This window comes from Callorhinchus milii, unplaced genomic scaffold (genome assembly GCF_018977255.1).
Source record: "Callorhinchus milii isolate IMCB2004 unplaced genomic scaffold, IMCB_Cmil_1.0 Scaffold27, whole genome shotgun sequence".
Classification (NCBI taxonomy): domain Eukaryota; kingdom Metazoa; phylum Chordata; class Chondrichthyes; order Chimaeriformes; family Callorhinchidae; genus Callorhinchus; species Callorhinchus milii.
Genome location: NW_024704768.1, coordinates 3,305,546 through 3,326,449, shown reverse-complemented (window position 1 = coordinate 3,326,449; position 20,904 = coordinate 3,305,546). Strand labels below are relative to the sequence as shown.

Below are 20,904 nucleotides of genomic sequence, written 5' to 3'. Positions count from 1 at the left end.
ACGACAAGGGGAAGCTGAAAATTGAATTGCAAATGCTGTCACAATTTTATGGATTTTAAGAGTCGCGTGATCAGATGTGATGGAGGGAGCTTACGGCACCCGGGGGAATTCACTGTGGTCTCCACAGCAACAGACCTATTCATCTCCTAGCAACCGGTATCTAAGAATTGATCGAACCAACGTAATTATTTTTTTCTCTCATGTCGGACTGCAAGGGGCTGTGGAGAAATTGGGGTTATTAGCACCGGGCGACTGAGAATATTGGAAAATAACCACAGGTCAGAGATGGGGAGGCTTTTTTTTAAACATATTTTAGCATTATGCACATCCAATAAAACAGCACTGCCTGTTAACTACTTGTCTACTTCATGCATTCAGTCTCAGCAGTTATTGATCTGTCTCTCTCTCTCTCTCTGCTCCAAGGCAGAGTCAGCAATGTGAGTCACCATACAATGGGATTAGAGAGCAGAGGAGCACAGCGAAATATACATTTGAATAAAAAACTGCATCTCAGATTGATTGCATTTCCCTGGTGTACTGCTAAGATGCAGAGACGAGGAAGGTCCCAGGTTCAACCATTATCTATGCTAAGTTAGCTGATTTCAGCTGGCGAGAAGCAGATGGTGAGTGGGTGGTAGGGGGGTGGTTAATGTGTCAGTGTGTCCCAGGTAAGGGGGGGGAGGGGAAATCAGCCAGCTTCCTATCACTTGAACACTATGCAGAGCTCTTGCCCTACCCCCCACTTTTGACAAGAGCTTGAGTGTGCATATTGAGCGAGTGGGTGAGGCCAGGATGGGGCTCAGCTGTGACCCTGCCCTGTGACGGATACGCCTGCTGTCATTCACTGTCTGGGCTAACGCACAAAGCACGGACCTTGGTTGAACTACTGGAAGGTTGCTGCCACCTGGTTGCCAGTGTCTGTGCAACTGACTCTATATAAATTCAATTTGTTGTTGTTGTCTGGAGTCCTGCAGCGCAGTGGTTAGTGCGCTCGCCTCGCAAGCGAAAGGCCCCGGGTTCAAATCCCACTCGGGACGAAACCTTAGGCAAGTTTCACTCCAACATGCCTCTGTTCACCCAGCAGCAAGTAGGAACCCGGTTGTTAAGTCGATTGGCGGATGACTTTCTGGGGGTAATAATCCCTTCAACAAAAAAAATGTGGTCACTCAATCGATGACCGTTTGTGGGATATTACTGTGTGTAATTGGCTGCCGTGTTTCACCCAATATATTCTGTGACGCTTTGAGACGTCTTCACTACATAACACGCTATATCACACGCAAACAATCCAACAGTCAACTAACAACCGGGTTCCTACTTACTGTTAGATAAACGGAGGCGTGTAGAGTTACAAAACCTGCCTAGGAATCGAACCCAGGCAAGTGCATTTCCCTTTCGCCCTCCCACTGACAGTCAGGGTCTAGGTTCATAGTTGGGAGAATATCCACTCCTCAGATACCTGATAAGAGCCTGAGCTCTTCATCTTCAGGAAAGGTGTGGCGTGGGAGACTTGGAGAGGAAAATGTGCTGCAGTATTTGTAGGAGCTCCAATGTTACTGCAGGATCTGCAATTAACACATTGCAACACATCGCAATCAACACATTTCAGTGTGAATCATGTTACAATCGCGGGTACCAGCTGTCCATTAAAATTGCTCTTTCACTTCAAGTGAACAGAAACTTTTTTCATGTACATTCTGTGAAAAAGATAATTAGAGTGCGTTTACAAGGGACACATCTCTGGTTTCAAATAACTTTACGGCAATAATCCGCATTGTAACAGGCACCAAATCAATCTATCATCATCATCTTACTCTGGTATATGACCTCTATCAAGTAGAGAACTTGCTTGTTGATAAAACTGTATTGAGGTCTTGATTGCTACTGTATTTTGTTGCTCAATTAATGAAATGTGCTGTCCTTAGTTATCGCATAGGCGTTCACGTACAAAATACGGTCACTACACTTTACAATAAATCCTGTGAAGCACTTTGGGACCTCCTCCTGATGTGAAAGGTGCTATCGAGTGTCAAATGCAAGGATCATTGTTCCCGTAATAATGCGATTTATTATTTAATATTCAAATGCATATTTAACACCAAAATATTTGTGGCTTAAATGTTGCAAGTAATAATGTGATTTAGAGTGGTACAGGAATATTTTAAAACATAGAAATATAATTAAAGAATAGTGTAACCAATTATTTATTAATAAATAGGTATTTATTCCCCCACCCCCCCTACACACACACTTCACAAAACCGTTTTCTGATATATAAAGCCTTTAAATAGCGTTTGAACAAAGATGGGTTGTTAGTTCTGCCGCTGTATTTATCCTTACAGCAAAGGGTGGGGTCGCCAAAGAGAGACGCGTCTGACAGCATGAGATCTGGGCAAAGATGTAATGCCTTTGTAATGTTTATAGTGTCTCCAGCAAACATCGATCCAACACTGAGAGACATTACAATGGACCTTTGATATTCATGTTTCTGATACCTCTGAACAAAATTAGATTTTCACCATCATATTTTAAAATTCAAATCCATATTACCCAAATATATCTGGTTTAATTATTCCAAGTGATTTGTTCCCTTGAAACCCAGTCTATTATCTCAGAGGAATGAATGATTTGGGTAGGTGTCCCTCTTTATTCACAGGGAAATGTGGTGGGCAATATTGCCCCCCCCCCCCAATTTTTTAAAATATATATAAAGCAATTGTTTTTTAATACAAATGCACTTAGATGCATTTGATTTCTAATGGTTGAAAGGGTATATTTCAGCGATTCACCTTGCAAAACATGGTCACATATAGTGTAAAATGTTAAAAGACACAATACACATCGTAAAATGTTAAAATATGTGACGTAGCCTCCAAACTGCTTAAATCGTACCTAAAAAAAATTAAACCGAATTAACGTAAAACAGTACTATGTTTAAAAAAAAACAATGTTGTGGTTCATTGGTATCAGAAAAATGAATATATATATATATAAATATACGTATAAAATCAGAAACATGAATTTACTCCCCAAAAAATCGGAACGTTAGCTCTGATTTTACTGTATAATGGTATTCTATCGCATACAGTATCAGTCCTGTGTGTGAGGAAGGGCACAAACAAGAGCTGATTGACGCCCACCCCACGATATCTGGACAGGTCTTTGGTGTCTGGAGAACGATTTCTCGCTGTGGAAGGCTGTGCCCAACGTCAATCCACCGCCTCTTCCAATCAGCACCGGGACTCCGCTGTACTGACGGGAGTCCAAACCCCGGTATAAGAGCATCTGTCGGGAGGACGATCCTCAGGTTCTTTCTTACGACGACCCGTTAAAGTCGCGCTGTAGGAAGAAGACTTCCTCCCCCACCCCCCACCCCCTCCCTCAAGGCTTCTCCTTCTCTTTCTATTCCACTTGTCCACTGTCCACCCGCCAGGGTTCGAGCAGACACGATGGTAAGTCCAAAGGCCATTCCTCTGGACGGCTTTGGAAGTGAAGTCGACACGTGTGTGGATAGCAGTTGGAGCGCTGTAACGTTAATCGTTTGGTTAACCTGAGTTTGAGTGGCGGTGGTGGTGGGGGTGGGTTGGGGTGGGGGGGGGGGGTGGGTGGGTGGGGGGGAAAGCATCAATCACTGATTTAATTCTTTCTCAGGACTATACTTGTGCATGAAAAACCCCGACAAGATGCTTATTGCATTTTTTTTTACCAACTCGTGAAAGGGGCGGTGGGTTACAGAGGAAACCTTAGAGCGAATAAACAAAAAAGTTATTTGGCGTTGCAACCCCCCCCCCCCACCCCCCACCCCCCTCGCCCACATCGAGACTCTGTCCAGAGTAAAAACCCAATGCGATTCGTCTTCCCCTTAAAAACCCGCCGAGCATATCGTTTTAATACTGTCGGTTTGTGCTGTGGTTTGTGGCAAAAGAGCTGCGCGGATGTTTGACGCCGTTTTAATTCACAGCGATTGATGTTGACTGTCAACTTGAGGTGAAGGTGTGTAACGGGTCCAAATGGCTCTGCCCATTGGCAAAAACCGTCTGCAATCAAACCTGTGTGTGTGTGTGTGTGTGGGATTTAACAAGAGCAAAAACTATCAGAAATATTCTTAAAAATATTTTGAGATGTGACTGACGTTGGACAGCAGGGAATGGCAGTGATGGTTGGTTTAGCTTTGCTCAGAGGAGCCGAATTATTGAGTTAAATCTTCAGGACCCCCCCCACCCCCACCACCGCACTTCTTGGCTTTACATTAAACAATGGCATTTCGTTAAGGTTTTGAGATCTGGTTCTGGTGTCCGGGTTATAATAACGCTTGCATTTGATATAGCGCCTCATCGTGTCATCGAGACATCTCGAGAGTGCTTCACAGGATGCACTGTAAGGTGGGTTGTGGGCAAAAGGTTGTGGGGGAAAATGTGATAAAATGTGCAGATTCGATCACTTCACCCATTCTGTTAGAGATGCAAATCCCCACAGTGCTCTTACCAGTTCCTGTCTACATTGTTAGCAGTTGGGCAGGGATCAAAGCCAGAGTTAAAACTAGGTCACTGAAAAATGCACATTGTACTGTTTGGTACTGCGTTCCCGAGGCGGAGGGATTCCAATTGCATTAAAAAGATGACCCGTCTTCTCTTCTGGAAAGGAAAAAAAAAAGAAAAATTGTGAAGGCTGGAGAAAATGATTTAATTTTCCTTTTGTAGCACACAAGACAATAATAAGGATGGGCTCTAGTCTATGTGAATGGTGGTGAGTGTTTTGTGTATGCGTGCGGGAGGGAGGATGCAGTCAAGTCAGTCCGCAGTGCAGCAAAACCCCACCCAAAAGCATGAATATTGTGCGTTATTCAGCCCAGACACAATGCAGCATGGATGAATGAGCAGTTTTACAGCCCAGTGGATCTGACAGTCTCCGCCTAACTAACCCCTGCTGCCATTGCAAAAAGCCACAGCTGCCAACATGACACTGTTTTAAAGCAAGATTCATCTTGTGAACTAAAAGTGGGGTGAGGCATTCCAGAACTGGGATAGCGAAAGGGCATTCACATTCAATACTATGTCTATATTGTGGGTACCAGTTAAATACAGAATTCACGCTACGTCCCTTTTAAAGGCTTAAACATATGGAGTACTGTTGGCAAAAAATAGTAATATGCCTTGCAGTTGATACAGCGCCTTATCACATCGTTGAGAGGTCTCAAAACACTTCACAGAATATATTGTAAAGTGAACTTTTGTGGGCAAAACTAATAATACCACGAACAAAACAAACTGTGATACATCAACTGGGCGAAACATCAGTGTTGGTAGGATTCAACGCTTATAAATCAATATGATCAAGTGTGTAAAATACAGTTCAACCATTATCAGAATTTCCATTTTACCACAGAAAAGGTCGATCAACCCGATTGAATTTCTGAATCTCTAATTTAAGTTCAGGCGATGGAGGTCCAATTTCCATTGATTTGTCACTTTAATTTGCAAATCTGTGATTTTTTTTTACAATTTGCAAAAATAGCTATGACAGTTGGCTATAGCACAATGCACTTGTTTTTTCACTAATTTCTTTGAATTTGAAAATGACTTGGAATTTCCAACAGTAAATTAAATCACACCAATATTAATCGAGGAACATAAGGGATACTCTTCTGGGAGCTACCCCGCTAGTAAATACTGTATCAGTATGTAATAGCCTAATCTAGACTGGCTGGGTCTCAGGTCCGTTATCAGCCAGGGCGGCAAGAAGTGCATGAGAATCAGTCTGGCCGCCTTAGAGACGATTGTCAATGCAATGACTGACCTCCACTGGAAGATGCAAGTATGAATGTTGGGTGAGGAGAAGATTGGGATTGGGGGCAAGAGGTGCAACAGATTGTAAATTGCAAGTAGCTGGCAATATTGGCAAATTCATCAATTGTTTTTTTTTCTTCCCGCTTCACAGCGAGAGTGTATCAGTATCCACGTGGGTCAGGCTGGTGTGCAGATTGGCAATGCCTGTTGGGAGCTGTACTGTCTCGAACATGGAATCCAGCCTAATGGACAGATGCCCAGTGAAAAGACCATCGGAGGAGGAGATGACTCCTTCAACACCTTCTTCAGCGAGACAGGAGCCGGCAAACATGTCCCCAGGGCTGTGTTTGTGGACTTGGAGCCAACTGTCATAGGTATACATCACCTATTTCGTTACATACAATTTTTTGTATAGTAGTTCATGAGTGATGTGCTTATTGCTTAATTATCTTCATTTTCTGCTCTTCTTTTGCAGATGAGGTTCGTAATGGCACCTACCGTCAACTGTTCCACCCTGAACAGCTCATCACTGGGAAGGAAGATGCTGCCAACAATTATGCCCGTGGCCACTACACAATTGGCAAAGAGATCATTGATCTGGTCCTGGACAGAGTCCGTAAACTGGTAGGTTTCTTGAGACTTAACCTGTAGAGTGATGGATAGTGTGGAAGTGTTGGGGAGGATTTGGCATTAATCAGTGTATTTTTTTCCTCTTGTTTTGTTTGACAGGCTGACCAGTGCACAGGTCTCCAGGGATTCCTGGTTTTCCACAGCTTTGGTGGTGGCACTGGCTCAGGGTTCACCTCACTGCTGATGGAGCGTCTCTCAGTTGACTATGGCAAGAAATCTAAGCTGGAGTTCTCCATCTACCCAGCCCCACAGGTGTCTACTGCAGTGGTCGAGCCCTACAACTCCATCCTAACCACCCACACTACCCTAGAGCACTCTGACTGTGCCTTCATGGTAGACAATGAAGCCATTTATGATATCTGCCGAAGAAACCTGGACATTGACAGACCAACTTACACCAACCTGAACAGATTAATTGGTCAGATTGTATCCTCTATCACAGCCTCCCTCCGTTTTGATGGTGCCCTGAATGTTGATCTGACTGAATTCCAGACCAATTTGGTGCCATACCCCCGTATCCACTTCCCACTGGCCACCTATGCACCTGTTATCTCAGCTGAGAAAGCCTATCATGAGCAGCTTTCTGTGTCTGAAATAACCAATGCCTGCTTTGAGCCAGCCAACCAGATGGTCAAATGTGACCCACGGCACGGCAAGTACATGGCCTGCTGTCTCCTTTACCGCGGTGATGTGGTGCCAAAAGATGTTAATGCAGCCATTGCCACCATCAAGACCAAACGGAGCATCCAGTTTGTGGACTGGTGCCCGACTGGCTTCAAGGTTGGCATCAACTACCAACCTCCCACTGTGGTTCCTGGAGGTGACTTAGCCAAGGTGCAGCGGGCTGTGTGTATGCTGAGCAACACCACAGCTATTGCTGAGGCCTGGGCTCGCCTGGACCACAAGTTTGATCTGATGTACGCCAAGCGTGCGTTCGTTCACTGGTACGTGGGTGAGGGTATGGAGGAAGGCGAGTTCTCCGAGGCTCGGGAGGATATGGCTGCTCTGGAGAAAGATTATGAAGAAGTTGGTGTTGACTCCGTTGAAGGAGAAGGTGAAGAGGAAGGGGAAGAGTATTAAATGTTTTGCTAAAGTCAAAAATAGGGTATTGCTGGAACAGGGAAGCGAAATATGGAACAAAGTGCAAACCTTACAAGTTCTGCATTAACGGGCAGCAAGAGGATAACAGAGGGTGAGCAGGTTAAAATTGTCTTTCAACCTGTTAATTCTCAAGCAACTCACGTGCTATGTGATTCACACCCTCTTTTTCCAATTACACCTAAAAGATCATACTTTTAAGATTCCATTGAGTTGCAATTCCTCACAATTCGAGTGTAGATTTTCTTTTTAAAAAAAAGCTATTGAAAGCCACATTGGATATCTTTAATGATAATAATCCTTGCATCTGATGTAGCGCCTTATCATGTCTTTGAGACGTCTCAAAGCGCTTCACAGAATATACTGTAAAGTGTTGGATGGAGATGGAGCAAAAAAAACTAACTGATTGCAACAGATAAATGGCTCAGCACAACCCCCAGCCCCCAATCAACAGTATCTAGAGTAGGGGTTGGAGTACTTCCTCCTTTAGCACAGCGTAATCCAACTGGCGGCCCACGGGACACATCTGGCCCCTCCTTTCCTCCATTTCATTTGGCCCACCTGCTCCCTCGATAACCCGTAAATATTATATTTCTGGAAGGGAAACTCAAAAATATTGCTTGTGCAGCCCTATGATTTGAGAAACATCCAAATTTTTGAGAAACTTTGGATGTTTCTCAAATAAAGCACCCAGCCCTCGGTGGCCAAAAGGTTGGAAACCTCAACCTGCATACGGTCCCAGAACCTCTTAGGCCTACATATCTTTTTGCATAAAGAATATTCCTAAAAACTGAGCTTTACAGTTATCTAATCATTGCCCCGGTATATGTTGAAGATTATATTGAAACAAATTCAAATTGAAGATATGGGCCCAATTAAAAACAGAAGCATATTCATTCCAGGAATTCCACTTCACTTACCTGTACCTTCCATTCCTCCAACTCGGATCTTGAGCGTTCAGACACTTTGCGTCCGGGCCCTCAACTCTTTTCCTCTCCCCAAAATCTCTTTGCCTTGCATCCTATCCGTGTCTTCAAAGTTCTTAAAAACATTTCTAACTATACCTTTGGTCACCATCCTCAAACTCTTCCTTTTCTTAAGACATTTATTCTCTAGGAATGGTGCTATTTAATTGCAAATTGGTATTCTAACACACTACCACAGAGAGTTGTGGGATATTGATCCTAACCTTCAAACACATTTAGATGGCCTTTCCAATGTTTTCATCAAATTACATGAAAAGTTGCTCATAGGACTGCAGCGGGACCAACAGTGGCATGTCCCTTATTGTAGTGAAAACTCAAGAATAAAAGTTCACATTCAAACAACTTTTAAAATGTTATAATGAAGAGTGAGAAGGAGGTTCCTAGCCAAGGAAATAGACTTGTGGTCAAACGTCCCATTTCCAGAGAGTCCTTGACTGGTAATTTTAATCTTAAGACAGTTACTGCAACTGACCACATCTACATAAGTTTTGTTTGGTGGACCAGGTGTACAATTGTAGAAGACTTACTGCCATATAGAATTAGTCATTTGTGACCTGTGGAATTAACATACGTATAGGACACTATCCCAAATTATACTGTTGGTTTGTGCTACGATTCATTTTGCAATGGTGCTTCGTGCTTCCAATTTCTTACGACTACTTTCATTCTTTCACACTAGATTATTAGCCTGATAGGGGCTCTAGTCACTGTTATCATTGGCCATCACCACCACTCATATTTATCCAGCAGTATTAATACATTCATTCAGATAAGATAAACTATTCATCTCATTCCAAGTTTCTGGAAACATCTATACTCTTGTTTCGAAGGTCATCTATTGAGGCCATGGAATCATTCCTCAGGTCTAAGTTTGCAGGAATCCATTCATTCTCATCCTAGGGTAACATTCTTCAAACACTGAAAAAGTCTTTCAATATAATCCCAGAGCAACATTGCCAAGCTAGGATCAGCAATCATACAAGTTTCTAAATGCACTGATTTGAAAAGCTATAGTTGAGAAATTGATTGAAGGATTCAAGAAAGACATAGATTCATAGTTGGGAAGCAGTATTAAATGATGTGAAGGAAGAAAATGCACCCTGTTCTGGATTTACTCTTATGTAGCATTTTAGAGCATCCAGAATTGCCAAATGTTGAATTCATTCAGTTCTTGTTTTGTACTTCTTAAAATAACTCAGAAAACCAACATCAAAATTCTGGCTATATTTAAGGTTTTGCTAAATTCACAAAATAATACATAAGTAGAGTAAAGCTAGACCCAGCTCAAATTTCTCCTGAGAGGTGAGAAGCAGACAAATGAAATTAGAGGAAATGCCAATGCTTAGTGCCATGTAGTAGTCTGCGGCAAAGCAAACTTGTTTGGTTCTCATCTCAAGTTCACTTATAAATTTCTCTCTTGGCACTAATGTATATGATAATATTGTTTTCAGCATTTTCAGTATCAGCCTCAGGCCAAATTCAGAGAAGATTTACGTAAATTCTTTCTAATTCCAAAGTTAAGGTCTTAATTCCAAATTCTCTTTGACCGAGCCTTCAGCTCCCCTCTCTACCCCCTCCTCGCTCCCTCCCTTCCCTCCCCTCACCCTGACCATTTCCCCCTTGCTCGGGTCCTGATTCAACTGTACAGCGCCTTGGGACGTCCTCCCGACGTGAAAGGCGCTCAATAAATGGAATCTTCTTGTTGTTGTTGTTTACCCCCAACCTCTTGCTAATTTTAGCTTCAAACTACTCCAAAGAGTCACTTGCGGCTAAAATTAACATAGGGGTTGACAGTAAGTAGGTTTGCACTACTTCTTAAAATAACTTGCAAAGAGTTCCATTGTCCTCAATACATTTGCAAACCTTTGTAAGCCATCAGTTAGTTACCTTTCTAAAGTTACACCGTGAAAATGGTGTAATTGCATTCTGAATTGCATCAGGAGACACTCCACCTTGTGTAACGAGGGATTGTTAGTAAACCAAATTTATCCTTTGTGAGCCATGTCAATTAGCATCTTGGCTTGCCTTATTTTAGTCCAGAAATGGTAAATCCGCATTTACAAAATTTAATGCAATTATTTTGTGGAATACTGTGGCAATTCCCCCCCACACACACACGCCCGTTATCACAACCAATGTTTATTAGATTGAGGTATAGCTCGGTCACCAAAATGGTCCAGTCTGATGTATTGCAACAAATACACTCAATTGAATCCCAGCTGGATTTTCATAATTGGTCACTCAGTAACTTATTTATTTCAGTGTTCAACAGATGTGAGATTGAATTTCAGTTGACATATATATCAAATATCGTGAGTGTAGCAGTGTATGTGTAAAATGAAAGTTTGCACGCAGAAATACAAGTACCAAATCCATATGTTCAATCTGTCTTTGTTTGTTAATAAATCTGATCCCTGTCTATCTCTGGTTTGGCATTCTACCTTGCAGTTTTAAATGAGAAACCTCGACTTTCACTGGAACCGGTCAGAAGACGGGCCAAATGGTCCAAAATGCTGTAAAAAGTACACCAAGCTATTAAGGAACAGAAGATTGCAGTTCCATCCGTGCTCCAGCTCAATTGGGCCATTACAATCGGTTAGCTCCCCTGCGTAAGTTATTGGAAAATAAGTTGAAGAGTTCCTGTTCCTTCTTACTATCTGGAGACCTCTCCCCCCACCCCACACACACATACTGGAAATACAACTTTTAACGGATTGGTTCACATTGAAGTTCCTCATGGATGACTAACCAGGCAACACTTACTGCCGTGTGTCATATGAAGGAGGGTCTTGAGATGGGTCTTTAGGAGGCAAGGGTGGCGGCGAGGCAGAGGGACTGTGGGTTGGAGTTCAGGAGAGTGACATGGACAGGCCAGAGCCAACTGAGTGGAGGGAAAGCACAAGTCAGTTTGGATTCAAGGTGACACTGGATCTTTAACCCCCGCCCTGACCTGTACACTGGTACATTTGATGCAAATTTCAGACGTAATTCATATTTCCCTCTGTGTTCAATTCACAGAATTGAAATTTAACTTGTAACTCATTTAGCAATTTAATTTTAGCTCATAAATGTGTAAGTAGGAAGATTTTGAAGGCAGTAACGTAATTTGAGGGTTGGGATGATCCGCACATGACTCAATGCCTCTATTCCCCTTGATTATGTTTCTATTTCTGCACAATCTTGACATAGCAATGCCTATAGAATTTGACAACAACCACATATTTTTAGTTTCTTAAGCCAAAGCATATCCCTGAACCTCACACATTGGATTCCTGAGATCCTGGTATCACTACTATGTTGGATCTCATTACGCGCGCGCGCACACACACACACACACACAAACACAGCAGGGTTAAAGGAGCATTACCAAAGGACTTTCCATTAAAAAAACTCTGCCCTTTTATCGTGTCCAGCAACGGTTTGTAATCACAATTGCAGCTAGCAAGCTAGATTTCCTTGGTCTGTTTAGGAAAATGCTGACAAAAGAACATGAGTTTCAGTCAGACGTAACATGCACTTTCTACATCCAATCTTTATTTGCCCAAGTTACGCACCAGCAAATGCTAATAAAATAATCTAGAATGTTGATTTAAGAAACAACTTGGAATTTTTTTTATGACTATCATTTTGAAATATCTCAAAGAGCTTAATAGGTAATATGTATTAAGTACAGTAAAAAGTAAAGTGCTGTAACTTTTTTTTAAGTGATGAAATACTGAGATATATGTTACACTTGGTAAAGATGACGTGTTAAAGAACTCTGTTCGTATTTGAGAAATCATCTCATTTATTTTTAGACAAAACAGATGTCTGGGCGTGTGGATTCCTAAGACTGTGGTTTAGTTGATGGATTCCTATCTGGTTAACGTTCCACTGAATACAGACTCTCCTCTCCTGTTAATTAAAAATGTGATCATCAGTAGAACTTATAGTGGTGCCCTCATAATCGTGACAGTTTCAGGGGGTTGGTTATTTCTCCAGTTGGGAATTGCTGTACTTGCCAACAGGCACGTATGTGAGGACTTTCCCATTTACATTGCAGAAAAAGAATTTTGGACTCGCAACATATAGCCTCTGCTTTATGAGGCCTCCAGAGGCCACATGGACTCAAATGTCTTGATATCATCACAGTGAATAATAATAATAATCCTTGCATTTCACAAAGCCCCTAATCAAGTCTTCGAGACATCTTAAAGCACTTTAAAGCCATTTTGTGGACCAAACACGGCAGCCAATTGTGCACTGCTTTGTCCCACAAACAGTTGTGGATTGAGTGACCAAATTATTATTAAAAAAATGTTTTTGATGGGATATTGCCCCTGGGAATCAAACCCCGGCCCTCTCACTTGCGAGGCGAAGCTCTAACCAATATACTACAACATAGCTGGGAGCAGCTTCTTCTGGGATTCAATCACTGTTATTTGACAAGGGAACATCACAAACACACAACTTTAGCTCACATATGCTGCAAACCTTTGTGTATCATTGAAGCCCTGGGGGATCCGCTGGGGAGTCAGTGGAGCCGGGTGAGGATGGGGGGTGTTCGGCTCAGTTTTAGTTCCGTAGCTTATGTGAGGTTATGCTTTAGTATACACCAACTCAGAAAGTAGAAAATAAATCAGCTGTTAAGGCCTCATCCTCTGACTCGTGCAAATATCGCCACCATCTGTCAGTACTGGTATATATAAAACCATTAGTACCTGCTCTCTGAAATGTTTATGTAAACCACACATCAATTCTAGCCTGTGTGTTTTAAACACCTAGAGACGCCGTCTAGCGTGATGGATGCTATATAAACACAAGTTGTTGTTGTAGATAATCATTTTTTTCCAGAGGCAGTTTAGTGCTCTTAGTTTAGTGCAATGTCTTATGCAGCATTTTGCCCACAAAATATATTCATTTTACAGTAAATTCTGTGAAGCACTTTGAGGCGTCTCGGAGACGTGACAAGTCACAATATCAAATGCAAGGATTACTATTTATTAAAACAGGGAATAATTAACAAACCCCACCTTTAATTACAGCAGGTAGTATGGCTTATTCACTATAATATTCAGGGTCAAGGTTTAAAACATCTACTGGTGAATCCTTAACCACAGGTTTAGAGAATGCGATGGGAGTTCATTGCACAATTGATGATTTTTAAAATATATATATATATATCTTTAAACCACACCACTTGCTCTTCAACGCCCCTGCTGCAGTTGTCTGCAGTTGTCTGTGTGGGTGTGAAAAAAAATCCTTTGATTTATTCAGAAGAGCCAGTGGGGGGTGGGTTAAAATAATTTTCTAAATGGGTACAATAAAACACAAATGCAAGGTTGGGAGAGGCTGTGGAGGAGGGTCGGTTCCATGATTTACGACTAAAGTGTGTTGGGTTTGCGTCTGAAACCAAAATGCTCAGCAATAACTGGGGAGTGAATGAATGCCTTCGGTTTTCAGCTGGTGTTCAAAATACTGGCGGATGCGGGTGGGGTGGGGAGTTGAGAGGGTATTAAATTCCTGCAAATCTAACCCACAGAGCAACAACCTTTTTCCTCTTTTTTTAAAAAAATATATATATAGATATATTAAAAAAATACAAAAGATGTTGAATCTCGAATTAATGAATTGTGAAGTGAATAAGCGGGTGGAACTGGCTATTTTTATTTGCTTTTCACCCCCCCCCCCCTTTCCCCATTCTGTGGTGTTTGAATCAGGAGGAAATTGACATGGGGGGGGGAGGGAACCGTTTTACTGCTTTTTTAAAAATAAATATATAAAACGTTGTATGTATTATTATATATAAAACTAGACCTAATAAGCAGGTGGAACTGGTTCTTTTTTGGGGGGCTCCCCTTCCCCCTCCCTACAACGTAACGCGTTTCTTTTTAAAAACAAGTCGAGACATAATCCAAATGTTATGTTTTTTTAAAAAAAAATTAACATTTTAATGACATCAAACACTTACCACTCGGTGGCGTTTGGCACAGGAGGAATTTGACAATTTTTTTTTACACACAGTGCATTTAGGGGGTGAGAACTATATATATATATATATATATATATGTGTGTGTGTGTGGATTTATTTGTATATAATAAAACTAGACATAATAGACTTACGTAGTTCCGCCTCAGGAGAGTGTGAGAGGCAGCAAGAACCACTTGGCTCTACAGTTGGAAGAGGGTGGGGAGGGGGGAGGGAGAGGGGGAAGCGACAGACGCCATTTTGGAGCTTCTCCTCCCTCACGATTTTTTTTTTTTGGCGCGCGCGGCGCGGGCGACCGTTAAAAGCCGTTGCGCTTTGAATCCGCCGCACGCGCGCCAAGGGCGCACGCGCACCAGGCCCGGTGATTGGCAGCCCGCCGGTGATTGACGGCCCGCGCCAGCGGTCGGGAGAGGGCGGTGGTGGGGGCGGGGCCGGGGCCCGGGGCAGACTGACGGCCCGCCTCCCCGGCCAGGCTTGACCAATGGCGTGGCGGCACGCCGCCCAAACCCCGCCCCCCCTCGGTGGTTATATAAGGGGCGCCACCTGCCCGCAGCCATCATTCGGTTACTTACATCGACTCGTTACTGTCGAGAGAGTAACAGCCATCGACTCCTCCTTTCACCTGCAAGAAAATATCTCTATATATATATACACACAAACACACAATTCGTCTCTTAGACTCAAATAATTAATCATGGTGAGTATTTCTTTTTCCTTACCATTTATAATAATAATAATAATTATTATTATTTACTCTCGCACGTTACATGTGCTTTAAAAGGGCTGAGTTATCTCATCTCAGTTATCTCATTCGTTCAACCCTCAAATGCTTCATCCTCGATTTCTTTTTTTTTGGCCATTAAGAGTGGCAAAATATGTTATGGCAAAATATTTGGAGGGGGGGGGTGCACCTAGAGGACATATCTATATATATATATAGATATATATATATATAATACTTCACAAACCATCAGGGCTTTTAGGATGATTAATGCATTAGGAATAATCTAAAGCGTTTTAAGGGGTCTTTTGTATGTATAAGGTGCTTTTCTTTTTGTCTTACTCTGTGTGGATGGGTGTGGATGTAATGGCTCAGTGAGCCAAAGGCGTGGTTGTATTTTTGGACCCAGGTGGAAAGAGGAGAGAGAGCCAGAGAGGAAAAAAAAAACACCCCCAGAGGACATTGTAAATGCATGATGGACCCACGGTTATGCAATCCGCACAAGCCTTGAAACCAGATCTTGTCGGCGTTTTCTTTTCCTGGCATTCGCGTTTTGCATTTTGTTTCTGTGAAGCGCTGTGAGAAGTCTTGAAGACGTGATAAGGTGCTACGTCAAATGCAAGGATTATTATTGTATGTGTATATATATATATATATATATAATTTCCACTCCGCACAGATTCTGCTTCCTTTCCCCCGCGCTCCCCACCCCAAAAAAAAGGTTTAGCAAACAGCCCTGGTGTCACCGAGATGCTCTTATTTTACATTTGGAAAAAAATGCATCGATATGGAGGAGAAAGACGCAATACCCTTATTGCTGCAGGGGCTTTCCGTTTCTCACCCCACCCCATGCCTCTGCGTTGCAGTGAAGAGCAGGAAGCCAGCCCACACCCCACCCCACCCCATCCCTCTTGTTCTCTTCTCAAGGAGCCTTGCAGTCTCCTTGATCCATGCAAAGCATTGACATTGTGGAGGCGAATGTGCAGCGATGACTGCAATGGATCCCTCTTGCACGAGATGTTTCGTACCATCCGAATGGATTGCTACAGCTCCCTTTTTTTTGGGGGGGGGCAAGGCACGCCCTTCAGTCATTCACTCATCTTTCTCCTTTCCACCACGTGGATGCAAGTGACCTACAAGACGTTAGCAGGAGGAGGCGGCTGAGTCAGAGTTAGAGACGTTATGAGGTTTAGCTTTCACCTTTTATTCTTTTTCCCACCCCCACCTTTGCGTAAAAGGTAATTACAAAGGATTAGTATAATAATCCTTGCATTTGATACAGCACTTAACGAATTGCTGATTGTCCAGCGCCTTGAGGTGTCCTCCCGACGAGAAAGGCGCTCGATAGATGTAATTTTGTTGTTGTCTTCTAGGCATCTCAAAAGTGCTTCACAGAATATAATAATCCTTCAATTCGATATAGCGCCTTATTTGTGCCCTCGCGACCTCGCAGAGCGCCTCACCGTGAAGTGAATTGGCCGCATGTTTTGTGGGGCGAAACGTACGTATGTTGGGTGACTTAGTGGATGGGTGGAGGGAGTGGAGGGAGAGGCAGTGCGGTGCGGTGCTGAGGTTGGGCGGCGCTGCAGTGTGCACGCACCGCACCTTGGGACCTGTAGTTCCCAGCGCTGGTTCCTCTCAGGCGCTCTTATCAGGCGATGAACTACAACTCCCACCGACCCTCGCGGCGCACAAGCAGAAGCAAGAGCAAGAATGTTTTTTCGCCTGAGCCGGCAAGGTCTCCAGGTGCTTCCCGCAAACCACTGATGTGTACCGTTAAGATTTTTTCTTAAGCAAGCGGGGCATCCATTTTGTGCACCAGGTCCCACAAGCAGAAGGACCCGTACATCTCCTTTTGATTGGTGATTTTTTTTATACACAGTCCGCCGAGGACAGGCCGAGCGGGTCTCGTTGGGGCAAAACGCTGATAATGCTACTGCTACTAAGGATCAAATTAATCATTGCATTTGTTACAGCACTTTATCATGTCTCCGAGATGTCTCAAAGCGCTTCACACACCCACCTGTTGACATTGTTGAGCTATTATTGCTTGCTTATTGCTTCGCCCATGAAAATATACAGTCAGTCACTTCACTGTATATTCTGTGAAGCGCTTTGAGACGTGTCGAAGATGAGATAAAGCGCTATATCCAATGCGAGGATTGTTATTGCTGTGTCTCCTGCAGATTATTGGCTTGATTTTTTATTTTACGTTTTATCCCAATACTTAAGAAGCGAGCTTATCAATTTTTCTTCACAGCGAGAGTGTATCAGTATCCACGTGGGTCAGGCTGGTGTGCAGATTGGCAATGCCTGTTGGGAGCTGTACTGTCTGGAACACGGAATCCAGCCTAATGGACAGATGCCCAGTGACAAGACCATGGGAGGCGGAGATGACTCTTTCAACACCTTCTTCAGCGAGACAGGAGCCGGCAAACATGTCCCCAGGGCTGTGTTTGTGGACTTGGAGCCAACTGTCATAGGTATACATTACCTGTTTCTGTTAAACACAACTTTGTATAGTAGTTCATGCGTGATGTGCGTGTTGCTCTATTCTCTTTACTGGAAAAATGTTCTGCTCTTGTTTCTCAGATGAGGTTCGTAGTGGCACCTACCGTCAACTGTTCCACCCTGAACAGCTCATCACTGGGAAGGAAGATGCTGCCAACAATTATGCCCGTGGCCACTACACAATTGGCAAAGAGATCATTGATCTGGTCCTGGACAGAGTCCGTAAACTGGTAGGTTTCTTGAGACTTAACCTGTAGAGTGATGGATAGTGTGGAAGTGTTGGGGAGGATTTGACATTAATTAGTGTATTTTTTTCCCGCTTGATTTGTTTGACAGGCTGACCAGTGCACAGGTCTCCAGGGATTCCTGGTTTTCCACAGCTTTGGTGGTGGCACTGGCTCAGGGTTCACCTCACTGCTGATGGAGCGTCTCTCAGTTGACTATGGCAAGAAATCTAAGCTGGAGTTCTCCATCTACCCAGCCCCACAGGTGTCTACTGCAGTGGTCGAGCCCTACAACTCCATCCTAACCACCCACACTACCCTAGAGCACTCTGACTGTGCCTTCATGGTAGACAATGAAGCCATTTATGATATCTGCCGAAGAAACCTGGACATTGACAGACCAACTTACACCAACCTGAACCGTCTCATTAGTCAGATTGTATCCTCTATCACAGCCTCCCTCCGTTTTGATGGTGCCCTGAATGTTGATCTGACTGAATTCCAGACCAATTTGGTGCCATACCCCCGTATCCACTTCCCACTGGCCACCTATGCACCTGTTATCTCAGCTGAGAAAGCCTATCATGAGCAGCTTTCTGTGTCTGAAATAACCAATGCCTGCTTTGAGCCAGCCAACCAGATGGTCAAATGTGACCCACGGCACGGCAAGTACATGGCCTGCTGTCTCCTTTACCGCGGTGATGTGGTGCCAAAAGATGTTAATGCAGCCATTGCCACCATCAAGACCAAACGGAGCATCCAGTTTGTGGACTGGTGCCCGACTGGCTTCAAGGTTGGCATCAACTACCAACCTCCCACTGTGGTTCCTGGAGGTGACTTAGCCAAGGTGCAGCGGGCTGTGTGTATGCTGAGCAACACCACAGCTATTGCTGAGGCCTGGGCTCGCCTGGACCACAAGTTTGACCTGATGTACGCCAAGCGTGCGTTCGTTCACTGGTACGTGGGCGAGGGTATGGAGGAAGGCGAGTTCTCTGAGGCTCGGGAGGATATGGCTGCTCTGGAGAAAGATTATGAAGAAGTTGGTGTTGACTCAGTTGAAGGTGATGGTGAAGAGGAAGGGGAAGAGTATTAATATGAAGGTTTTTTTGAGTGAGATCTTGTTGACTTTCACAAAAGGCATGCTTCTTGCATTCAGACTCCATTCATTCCAGTGTTTCTGTTCAACAATTGAATGTGATGTTACACAACAAGGGTTTTAGGGAAAGTACAAGTTTGTTGCTTTGTAGAGTGTCAATCTTTAACGGGTTGTCTTAATTTGTTCAGATCTGTGATCATGTCTGCTTCTGTCTGGTTCTTCTTTTCTATCATGTCAGATGCAATAAAAGAGCTTGAAAAAACTACTTTTAATGCTGCCCTGAGCAGGTTTTTGTATGTGAATGATCAGCACGTGACAAAATATCAAGTTCTTAATCCTTTATGAAACGATCCTTGCATTACAAGTCTACAACTTGGCCTTGTGTTTGGTTTGGACGTGAAAATTGAATTAATAGGAATGCATTTGAGGAAATCCACTGAACCTTTCAGAATCCAATAAAAATGAGTGTGCTGGAATAGTAAAGGGTGTGACTTGAGTGGGGTGGGATTTTGTGTCTCATGAATGATTTTTCCAAATGTAGCTGAAGTTGCGATCTTATCGTGGGGGGATAACAGTCGAGCTCAGCATGATTCCTTTGCTGTCCAATACTTGTTCATTCCAACAGAGGTCGCTGGCTTGAAAGAAACCAATAAATGCCCAAATCTGAAAGCAGCCGATTCAAGTACCCTCCAGATTACTGTCACAGTGCAGCAACGTTTTTTGTTGGCAAAGTATTGTCTGCAGCACCGTATTAATGAGGACCATAAGAACCAGGAGTCGGCCTTTCAGCCCCTTGAGCCTATTCCACCATTCTATAAGATCATAACTGATCTGCACCTCGACTCCAATTACCTGCCTTTGCCCTGTATCCCTCCATACCCCGACTCTAACAAAAGTCTACCCACCTCACTCTTAAAAAATGGAGCGTATCCAGCATAAATAAAAATAATCCTTGCATTTGATATAGCGCTTTTCACGTCGGGAGGACGTCCCAAAGCATCCACAGCTTTTTGCGGCGGGGGGAAAGAGTTCCAGATTTCCACTATAACTACTTAATTTATCCTCCCAAGATGTTTTTGTGAAAGGTGCTATAGACCAATGGAAGTTTAAAGTAGCGTAGCATCTTTCAGCCCTACCTGAACAAGAAATGACCTCAGTTTAATTTTTCACCCGAAGTACTTTGAAGTGGAGGAAATACAGCAACTAATCTGCACCAGTAGTACCATTTCTGTTATAGCAGTGAAATAAATCACCAACATGCCATTTTCCCCCTCCCCTTGCGTTTCATTCCCGGTTCCACTCTTAAGTGACGGCACCTCTGCGTATACGATGCAGCAAAGATGTAAAGCCTGTAGAGGGAAACCGAGCTACTTTGTACCTCAGTAGATATTCATCTTCCAGAACAAATTTTTATTCCCTGCCAAGTGCATTTGCAGTAGTTCAAGCATGTAAGCATTCTTCATCGGTGAGGTTTTGCAATACATTGTGGTGCGCTATTTGGCTATTGGAAAATTATATCAGACCCAGCCCTGACTCCACATCTGCAAAAGGTACATTTCACACCAGAAGCAACCATCTGATAAGTTGTAAAGTAGGCCAGGAAATTGGCATTTCTAAAGCAATCAAAGATCAAATTACACTCTGTCTTTCGGTGGCTCTGTGCTCAAGGCGATTTGCAACTGAACTCCAGTAGGATAGAAGTTCCCACCCTTTATTCGATGAGATGAAAATGCACAAAAGGCAGTAACTTCTTCACTCACCTGAGGTGTGTCACGCGCTCTTGAGACGCTTCCAGTGTGAAAGGCGCTATATAAATGCATGTTGTTGTTTGCTCATTTTTAGATTCATAGCTCAGACACAAGCCATTTGGGCCATCCAGTCTGG

General features: G+C 43.3%; 2 protein-coding genes across 2 annotated transcripts; both read left to right on the top strand.

Moving 5' to 3' along the window:
- Positions 1–3,429: 3,429 nt before the first annotated feature.
- Positions 3,430–7,776, top strand: LOC103189264 (tubulin alpha chain). Its single transcript, XM_007909610.2, has 4 exons — positions 3,430–3,452; positions 5,938–6,160; positions 6,262–6,410; positions 6,516–7,776. The coding sequence occupies exons 1-4, from the start codon at positions 3,450–3,452 to the stop codon at positions 7,494–7,496; spliced, it is 1,356 nt and encodes a 451-aa protein (XP_007907801.2). The 5' UTR covers positions 3,430–3,449; the 3' UTR covers positions 7,497–7,776.
- Positions 7,777–15,026: 7,250 nt separating this feature from the next.
- Positions 15,027–19,276, top strand: LOC103189263 (tubulin alpha chain-like). The gene is given in 4 exon segments (NM_001292161.1): positions 15,027–15,165; positions 17,450–17,672; positions 17,782–17,930; positions 18,037–19,276. Coding segments are annotated over 4 exon segments (1,356 nt in total). The 5' UTR covers positions 15,027–15,162; the 3' UTR covers positions 19,018–19,276.
- The last annotated feature ends 1,628 nt before the right edge of the window (positions 19,277–20,904 follow it).